The sequence below is a fragment of the Diabrotica undecimpunctata genome, chromosome 11 (genome assembly GCF_040954645.1).
Source record: "Diabrotica undecimpunctata isolate CICGRU chromosome 11, icDiaUnde3, whole genome shotgun sequence".
Taxonomy (NCBI): Eukaryota; Metazoa; Arthropoda; class Insecta; order Coleoptera; family Chrysomelidae; genus Diabrotica; species Diabrotica undecimpunctata.
In genome coordinates this window covers 5,342,311-5,353,338 of record NC_092813.1, presented here as the reverse complement: position 1 = coordinate 5,353,338, position 11,028 = coordinate 5,342,311, and the positions used below count along the sequence as shown (strand labels likewise).

The 11,028-nt window shown below is 27.7% G+C and overlaps 1 protein-coding gene across 1 annotated transcript; it reads left to right on the top strand.

Annotated features, from left to right (window-relative positions):
* The first annotated feature begins 206 nt into the window (after positions 1-206).
* Positions 207-1,055, top strand: LOC140452608 (uncharacterized). The gene has a single exon (XM_072546925.1). The coding sequence runs from the start codon at positions 207-209 to the stop codon at positions 1,053-1,055; it is 849 nt and encodes a 282-aa protein (XP_072403026.1).
* Positions 1,056-11,028: the final 9,973 nt, after the last annotated feature.

The window sequence follows — 11,028 nt, the reverse complement described above, 5'->3', positions numbered from 1 at the left end:
AGATACCCAAAATGGCTAATACATTTATTTTACAATGGAACCTAAACGGATATTACAACAATGTAGAATCTCTTAATATTTTAATGAAATAATTGTCTCCCCTAGTAATCTGTTAACAGGAAACACATCTTAAAACTAAAAACTTACATATTAAAAACTATACTAGCTTTCTCAAAAATCTCGACACAGAACACGCCAGCGGCGGAATGGGTATTTTTGTAAAAAATTATGTAGAAGCAAGAAAAATTCACCTAAACACCAATTTGGAAGCCGTTGCTGTATCTATATCATGCAATATCAACTGCAGACCTATTAACATATGTAACATTTACCTCCCTCATCCAAATGAAAATGTACTTGAAGACTTACAGCGCTTAATCGATGATATTCCTGCTTTCAAACTAATACTTGGTGACTTAAATTGTCATAATATCATATGGGGTAGTATAAAAACAGACAAATGTGGTAGACTTCTTCAGAAATTAATAGATAATCAAAATCTAATATTAATTAATACTGCTAAACCTACTCATTTTAGCTACCACAATAGTACTTTTTCTGCCATCGATATTTCGTTGTGTGATCACTCATTAGCTACAAGTTTTTCTTGGAATAGTCTTGATTATCTATATAATAGCGATCATTTTCCTCTAACAATTGAAACCATTGGGCATGATCAACCGAATATTCCTGTTTACCAAAAATGGAAATTAAACTCACCAAACTGGGACTTATATAGAGATCTAATAAATAATTATCTTACGAACTTTATTCTAGAAGATAGCATAGATTCATCTCTTCATCATTTCAATGATACTATACTAAAATGCGCTAATATTGCAGTGGGAAAAACAAAACCTTGCAAACGAAAACCAGTACCATGGTGGAATAAAGAAGTAGCTTTAGCTATGAAATGTACCAAACATGCTTTCAATGTTTTAAAAAGACATAAAACAACAGAAAACGTTAGCAACTTTAAAAAACCTAGGACAAAAACTAAATATCTTATTAAGAAAAGTAAAAAGAAACATGGTCAAATTATGTTTCTACCATAAATTCATCAACTCCTATGACTACAATCTGGAATAAAGTACGTACACTAAAAGGTGAACAAAACTCAATTCACATTAACACTCTTTCTTATAAAAACAAATTAATATCTTCCAAACAAGAAATTAGTAATATTATATCAGATATATATGTATATATATATATTGAAATGATATTGTTTAAAAAATTAATTTATAAGTTATATACTAGATAATATTAGATATAAAAAGTATTTGGTTATTTTAAGAAGTTATATACTAGAGAATATTATAAAAATTATTTATGTGAGGGCATTTTTAAGAAATTAGCATATAAAAAGTATTTTTTTTATAATTATAATATTGTCAATATATTTAAGTGAGCCATGTGCATAGACAACCAACTATACATTTAAATGACAGTTGAATAAGAATTTACGAATATAAGTGGGGTTATAATAATATGTTAGTTTAAAAATGTTTAGTTTATATATAGTCACTGATTTAAGTTTATATTCTGATCTGAAAAGCCTAAAAAATGTCGATAAAATTCTCGATCGAAAAGTAAGGAATTCTCTAGATCACCGGAGATGGCTTTGTTTGCGAAATGGACTGTTCCAGAAAATTTAGAGATGTAGGAGATGGAACAAATCGAACATGATTTCTGGCCAGATGACTCTGGAACATGGAAAAAGATATAAATACCCGGTGATTTGGCATCAGTTATCAGTTACAGTTACTATGAGGCCAGTCAGTTAGTAAGAAAGTTAGTTAGAAGATAGACACATTTAGTTAGTGAAGTCAATTGTTCAGTAAGTCAGTCAGACGGTCCAGATGTTCAATATAATAAATTCAATGAAGATTAAGGAACAGTATAAAGATAATATTATTGAAGATTAAAAATTATGTTATGTAAAAATGGTAATTGGATAATGGAAGAAAGTATCAATTGAAAATTAAAATTATAACGACTACCACTGAACTGTTCCGCGCTGCAATAAACAAAGTAAAGATAGCCGTGATGATCGCCAACATCCGGGACGGATAGGCACTTTAAGAAGAAGAAGAAGAAGGAAGGTGATAATTGGAAAAAGTAATTTCACAAAAACAAGGATAACCGAGGCTGAGAACGAAGACATTGAGTGGTGATTAAAATCTTTTTTTGGAGAACATTTTCATTTAGGCATTCAGTGAAAGAAAGGTACAAAATTTTGTTAATATAATTTAGTTAGTGTCATAATTATTTCAATTTTAAAGATAGTTTGTTTAAATTTTACATTGTCTATATAATTTAATTAGTTTCATAAGAATTTCAATTTAAAAATAGTTTATTTTAAATTTTGCATTGGTTATGTTAGATATATATGTGTGTTTCATAATAGATATAATAAAGATAATTTAAAAAAGTGCTTACAAACTAATTCTTTGAGAGCCGCGATAAAACCCTATATATATTATTAAAAAACACTCACTGCTCATCATTCACAAAGAATACATCATAACAATTTGGCGCCCACCGCGGGGCTCTCTATTTAAAAGAATTAGTTTGGGAAGATAAGTGCTCTCATATAATTAAATTAATTATCATTAGAAAGAAAAAATTATAGATTTTATTTTAATTACATTTGAACAAGTAAAGTCTCAAACTGTCTCAAGGAAAAAAAGGTACAAGAAGTAAAAAGAATGAAGAAGATGTGGAAGTAGAAACACAACCTATACAAGAGGAGAGTTTAGTTCAAGTTCCACAAGATACTGCAGAAATGAATCCAGAAAGAGAGGAAAATGTCAATATGGCAGCTTTGATGTCATTAATGATGCAGATGAACAAGACAATGAAAGAGAATTCAAAAGAAATCAAAGAAGACATGAAAAAAATGGAACAGAAAATGGAAGAGAATACGAAAAAAATGGCAGAGAATTCAAAAGAAGTCAAAGAAGACATGAAAAAAATGGAACAGAAATTGAAAGAGAATTATAGAAAATTAGAAAAGAAAATAGAAGATAATAATAATAAAATTGTAAAACAAATAGAAAAACAAATGGATAAAAAAATTGAAGCTGCAGAGAAAAAAGTAGCAAATGAAATAAAAAATATACGGAATGACTACAAGAAAAGGATAGAAAATGAGAGGACAGAAGTAAAGAGGATTATTGAAGATAATAAGATAGATATAGAACAAAAAATAGAGTTGCAGAAATGTAACTTAGAAGTAAAAATTAACGAAGACAGGAGAAACACAGAAGAAAAATTAGACGATATACAACAAAATATCCAAATAAATAGTAATCAAATAAGAAATGTGGAACAGAGAATAGATGATATTTCACAAATGAGAGACATAGGGAGACCTTATTTAAATTTAACAAATGAGACTGGGATTAAATTCTCTGGTAATATAAAAAATCTGCATCCTAGAGTATACATAAATAGTTTAAAACATAAATTAAGATTAGTGAATAATATTAATAATATCAAAGATTATATTAGAATGACACTAAGTGATAATGCTGCAATTTGGTTTGCCAGTGTTGAAAATGATTTAGATAATCTTCAAACATTTTGAAAATAAATTTTTAAATTATTATTGGGGTGAACTAGAGCAAGCCAAGTTTAGAGAAATTTTATATTTTGGAAAGTATAATCACAATTTAAAATCAAATATGGTAGATTATGCATTAAAACTGATAACGGTTACAAAATATTTAGAACCACCACTTAGGGAGGATGAAACAGTCTTAAATGTATCTAGACATTTTGATGCTGATGTTGTGCAAACAGCAACTGTACAAAATATTTAAACAATAGAGAGTTTTATTAATTTTATTCAAAGAATACAAAGAGGTAATATGACAAGTAATAATAACAACAACAGAAAAAATAATAATAACTTTCAATATAATAAAAATGATAATCAACAATATAGACAATCATACAATAATACTAGATATGGTGATAATTTACAAAATTTCAATAATAATAACAATAATCAAAACAGACAGAATTTTAATAACAATACGAGTTATAATAGACAAGATTTTAACAATAGAAGAAATACAGATCGACCTAATTACAACAGACAGGTAAATTATATACGAAGAAATAGAAGCTGTGAAGATAGTGAACGAATTAGTACAAGGAAAGAAAATATGAGAAGTCATAGTAATGAAAGAAATAGGACATTAGATACAAGTGGTCAGACACAATCTGACAATTCTAATAATCAAAATTTTGTTCAGTAAACTTTCTGAATTACTAGTTAGGCAATTGCTATTATGAAATACCTTCTGAATTTATTTCTTTAGATGAAGATAAAATTATTGAATCATTTAATTTATATAAATGCTTTGGCCAAAAATAAAATGAATAAAATTATGATAGATACTGGTTCAGAAAGTACTTTGGTCTCGGAGAATTTTATTTTTAATACATTAAAACTATCAGATATAATAAAGATTCCAAAAATTAAAATTGTTGGTGCAAATAATAAGAAGTTGGGTGAAATTAATAAACTAGCCAATTTTAAAATTAATATTCCTAATAAAGAAATTAATATGCAAGGATTTATTGTCAAGGATTTATGTGTTGATATATTAATGGGAAATGATGAATTGGAAAAGAAGAAAGTAAAGATAGATTTTGAAGAAAAAATGGTAACTTTGGAAGGGCAAATAATTAAATTAATGAAAAAAGATGAGGTGGAAGAAGAAATAAGAGTTGATAGGATATTATTAAAAGAAAATAATGATGTTTATGAAGAAGAAATGCATTTTGATGATAGGGATATATCCCAAAAGAATGTAAAGAATAATTGTAGTGAATATTTGAGGAATAGAAATTTTAAGCAGATGGATGCCTACGAGGTGGAGTGCGTAAAATTAGAAGCAAGGAATAATGAGTACATAATGAAGAATAATTTTATTTGTAAAGAAGAAGAAGATGTGATAAAAGTTAATTGCCTTGAAGAATATAAATCAATAGTCGTTTCCATATTGCAGCAACACAAGGGTCTTGTCAATAAAGAAAATAGAGTTGCACAAAATTATATCCATAGTATAAAAGTTAAAGAAGAAAAAGATTTTAAAACAAAATCATACCCAATACCATATAAATACAGAGAAGAAGTAAACAGAACGATTAATAATATGTTAGAAGCTGGAATCATTGAGAAGGCAGATACACGTTTCATAAACCCTATAGTAGTAGTACGTAAAAGATCAGGTGAAATCAGGTTATGTTTGGATGCAAGGAATATTAACAAGATCAGTGAAAAGCAATTTGAAGCACCAGTGAGTATAGATGGAATATTAGGAAGAATTACAGGAATGTCATTTTTCACTAAAATCGATTTACAGCATAGCTTTTGGTTAATACCTCTAGAAAGAAGAAGTAGACAGTATACAGGATTTCAGATAGATGGAGTAGTATATCAATTCAAAGTAGTACCATTTGGACTTCAATCATCTTGCAGTGCTCTATGTAGATGTCTTCATGATATTCTGGATCAATATGAACATTTTGTAATTCACTACATTGATGATATATTAATTTTTTCTAAAACGGCTGAAGATCATAAGAAGCACCTACAAATTATAATCAACAGATTAGACAAAGTTGGACTAAAAATAAATCAAGAAAAATGTACATTTTTTCAAAAAGAAGTAATATATCTAGGTTATAAACTTAACACTAAGGGAATCGAAATGGATCCAGAACGGACACAGGTCATTCAGGAATATAAAACACCACACAATTTAACAACTTTAAGAGGATTTATTGGAATAATTAATTATTATAAAAGGATGATACCAGATCTAAGCATAAAAGAAATTCCATTACTTGAACTACTGAGAAAAGGTGTAAAATGGAGATGGGATCAGAGAAGAGAACTAGCATTCCAAGAAATTAAAAACATTTTTCTGTCAAATTTAAAAATATACTATCCTGACTACACACAGCCATTCATATTAAGAACAGATGCATCCATAGAGAGATTATCAGGGGTATTATTACAAATACATGGTGGGGTCGAATACCCAATACAATAAAGAATTACAAAGCCACATGAAAAGGGTTACTCAGTTTCAGAATTAGAACTAGCAAGTATCATACACTGTGTCACAAAATTAAGATTTTATTTGTTGGGTAATGAATTTACTATAGAAACAGATCACCAAGCTTTAACATCTATATTAAATAACAAATATGGAAACAGTAGAATACATCGGTGGAGTCTAATATTGAGTGAATACTCCTTTGAAATCAAATACATTTCTGGAAAATCCAATATAGTGGCAGATGCTTTATCAAGGTTAGAAAATACATCACAAAAAGGGCAGCGAACAATAAAAATTGGGATAAATCAATTAGTAAAAAGTACTGGATTATATTCTAAAGAAGAAATTATAAGAGATCAGATCAATTTGAGTGAAAAACAAAAAGTCCTTAGGAAAGATGGGGTTTATTATAAAATAATAAATGGCATAGAAGTATATGTAATAAGTAGAACTTTGGCAAGGAAAATATTGAAAAATTTACATAACAATTACATGCATATTGGTTCAAGAAAGCTATGGATGCTATTTAGGGACAATTATTTTGCAAAGAATGACATAAGTATAGCAAAAGAAATTACTACCCAATGCCCAATATGTCAAATAAACAAAAAAAAGAATTTCAAAAACCAGAACACATATAGATCTAATGTTGTATATGAAAAACTAAATACAGTGTCCATGGATTTTATCTCAAATTTAGTTCCAAGTCCAACAGGAAAAAAGCATATACTAGTGATAGTGGATTTATATACAAAATTTATTAAACTATATCCCTGCTCCAGAACAAATGTTAAAACATTGAAATTATATATTAATCAATTTTTCGAAGAAATAGGACCATTTAGAAATTGCATAATAGATAATGCTACATATTTTAACAACCAAAAATTTCGGGCATTTTGTGAGAAAAAGGGAATCAACATTCATTTTACAAGTATCAGACATCCTCAGGCAAATCCTGCAGAAAGATATATTAAAGAAGTTATAAAATATTTAAGGATAGTATGCCAGAATCAACATCAAACATGGCAGCAACATATACCACAAGTAGAATATTTTTTAAATAATACACATAATTTAAATACAGAGGAAGTACCAGAATATTTAATGTTTGGCCATATAGGAAACAGAAAATGGATTAGTGAATATAATCAGAATATGTTAGAACAAGTAATGCAGAAAGTGAATAACCGAATTAGGAGGAAAGCTGAAAAATATATCAGAAGACAAAATCGAAAAATAAAAAAACCAATCACATTTCAAAAAGGAGACAAAGTGTTAATTCGTTCACTTAGAAAGAGTAATGTTACAGAAAACAGAATTTTTATTTTTAAGAAATTAGCACATAAAAAGTATTTTTTTTTATAATTATAATATTGTAAATATATTTAAGTGAGCTATGTGCATATACAACCAACTATACATTTAAATGACAGTTGGATAAGAATTTACGAATATAAGTGGGGTTATAATATTATGTTAGTTTAAAAATGTTTAGTTTATATATAATCACTGATTTAAGTTTATATTCTGATCTGAAAAGCCTAAATGTCGATAAAATTCTCGATAGAAAAGTAAGGAATTCTCTAGATCACCGGAGATGGCTTTGTTTGCGAAATGGACTGTTCCAGAAAATTCAGACATGTAGGAGATGGAACAAATCGAACATGATTTCTGGCCAGATGATTCTGGAACATGGAAAAAGATATAAATACCCATTGATTTGGCATCAGTTATCAGTTACAGTTACTATGAGGCCAGTCAGTTAGTAAGAAAGTTAGTTAGAAGATAGACACATTTAGTTAGTGAAGTCAATTGTTCAGTAAGTCAGTCAGAAGGTCCAGATGTTCAATATAATAAGTTCAATGAAGATTAAGAAACAGTATAAAGATAATATTATTGAAGATTAAAAATTATGTTATGTAAAAATGGTAATTGGATAATGGAAGAAAGTATCAATTGAAAATTAAAATTATAACGACTACCACTGAACTGTTCCGCGCTGCAATAAACAAAGTAAAGATAGCCGTGATGATCGCCAACATCCGGGACGGATAGGCACTTTAAGAAGAAGAAGAAGAAGGAAGGTGATAATTGGAAAAAGTAATTTCACAAAAACAAGGATAACCGAGGCTGAGAACGAAGACATTGAGTGGTGATTAAAATCTTTATTTTGGAGAACATTTTCATTTAGGCATTCAGTGAAAGAAAGGTACAAAATTTTGTTAATATAATTTAGTTAGTGTCATAATTATTTCAATTTTAAAGATAGTTTGTTTAAATTTTACATTGTCTATATAATTTAATTAGTTTCATAAGAATTTCAATTTAAAAATAGTTTATTTTAAATTTTGCATTGGTTATGTTAGATATATATGTGTGTTTCATAATAGATATAATAAAGATAATTTAAAAAAGTGCTTACAAACTAATTCTTTGAGAGCCGCGATAAAACCCTATATATATTATTAAAAAACACTCACTGCTCATCATTCACAAAGAATACATCATAACAATTTGGCGCCCACCGCGGGTCTCTCTATTTAAAAGGATTAGTTTGGGAAGATAAGTGCTCTCATATAATTAAATTAATTATCATTAGAAAGAAAAAATTATAGATTTTATTTTAATTATATTTGAACAAGTAAAGTCTCAAACTGTCTCAAGGAAAAAAAGGTACAAGAAGTAAAAAGAATGAAGAAGATGTGGAAGTAGAAACACAACCTATACAAGAGGAGAGTTTAGTTCAAGTTCCACAAGATACTGCAGAAATGAATCCAGAAAGAGAGGAAAATGTCAATATGGCAGCTTTGATGTCATTAATGATGCAGATGAACAAGACAATGAAAGAGAATTCAAAAGAAATCAAAGAAGACATGAAAAAAATGGAACAGAAAATGGAAGAGAATACGAAAAAAATGGAAGAGAATTCAAAAGAAGTCAAAGAAGACATGAAAAAAATGGAACAGAAATTGGAAGAGAATTATAGAAAATTAGAAAAGAAAATAGAAGATAATAATAATAAAATTGTAAAACAAATAGAAAAACAAATGGATAAAAAAATTGAAGCTGCAGAGAAAAAAGTAGCAAATGAAATAAAAAATATACGGAATGACTACAAGAAAAGGATAGAAAATGAGAGGACAGAAGTAAAGAGGATTATTGAAGATAATAAGATAGATATAGAACAAAAAATAGAGTTGCAGAAATGTAACTTAGAAGTAAAAATTAACGAAGACAGGAGAAACACAGAAGAAAAATTAGACGATATACAACAAAATATCAAAATAAATAGTAATCAAATAAGAAATGTGGAACAGAGAATAGATGATATTTCACAAATGAGAGACATAGGGAGACCTTATTTAAATTTAACAAATGAGACTGGGATTAAATTCTCTGGTAATATAAAAAATCTGCATCCTAGAGTATACATAAATAGTTTAAAACATAAATTAAGATTAGTGAATAATATTAATAATATCAAAGATTATATTAGAATGACACTAAGTGATAATGCTGCAATTTGGTTTGCCAGTGTTGAAAATGATTTAGATAATCTTCAAACATTTTGAAAATTAATTTTTAAATTATTATTGGGGTGAACTAGAGCAAGCCACGTTTAGAGAAATTTTATATTTTGGAAAGTATAATCACAATTTAAAATCAAATATGGTAGATTATGCATTAAAACTGATAACGGTTACAAAATATTTAGAACCACCACTTAGGGAGGATGAAACAGTCTTAAATGTATCTAGACATTTTGATGCTGATGTTGTGCAAACAGCAACTGTACAAAATATTTAAACAATAGAGAGTTTTATTAATTTTATTCAAAGAATACAAAGAGGTAATATGACAAGTAATAATAACAACAACAGAAAAAATAATAATAACTTTCAATATAATAAAAATGATAATCAACAATATAGACAATCATACAATAATACTAGATATGGTGATAATTTACAAAATTTCAATAATAATAACAATAATCAAAACAGACAGAATTTTAATAACAATACGAGTTATAATAGACAAGATTTTAACAATAGAAGAAATACAGATCGACCTAATTACAACAGACAGGTAAATTATATACGAAGAAATAGAAGCTGTGAAGATAGTGAACGAATTAGTACAAGGAAAGAAAATATGAGAAGTCATAGTAATGAAAGAAATAGGACATTAGATACAAGTGGTCAGACACAATCTGACAATTCTAATAATCAAAATTTTGTTCAGTAAACTTTCTGAATTACAAGTTAGGCAATTGCTATTATGAAATACCTTCTGAATTTATTTCTTTAGATGAAGATAAAATTATTGAATCATTTAATTTATATAAATGCTTTGGCCAAAAATAAAATGATTAAGATTATGATAGATACTGGTTCAGAAAGTACTTTGGTCTCGGAGAATTTTATTTTTAATACATTAAAACTATCAGATATAATAAAGATTCCAAAAATTAAAATTGTTGGTGCAAATAATAAGAAGTTGGGTGAAATTAATAAACTAGCCAATTTTAAAATTAATATTCCTAATAAAGAAATTAATATGCAAGGATTTATTGTCAAGAATTTATGTGTTGATATATTAATGGGAAATGATGAATTGGAAAAGAAGAAAGTAAAGATAGATTTTGAAGAAAAAATGGTAACTTTGGAAGGGCAAATAATTAAATTAATGAAAAAAGATGAGGTGGAAGAAGGAATAAGAGTTGATAGGATATTATTAAAAGAAAATAATGATGTTTATGAAGAAGAAATGTATTTTGATGATAGGGATATGTCCCAAAAGAATGTAAAGAATAATTGTAGTGAATATTTGAGGAATGGAAATTTTAAGCAGATGGATGCCTACGAGGTGGAGTGCGTAAAATTGGAAGCAAGGAATAATGAGTACATAATGAAGAATAATTTTATTTGTAAAGAAGAAG

Coding starts and splice junctions, on each gene's coding strand:
- LOC140452608 (XM_072546925.1), top strand. CDS start 207: ATGGGTATTTTTGTAAAAAATTATGTAGAAGCAAGAAAAATTCACCTA.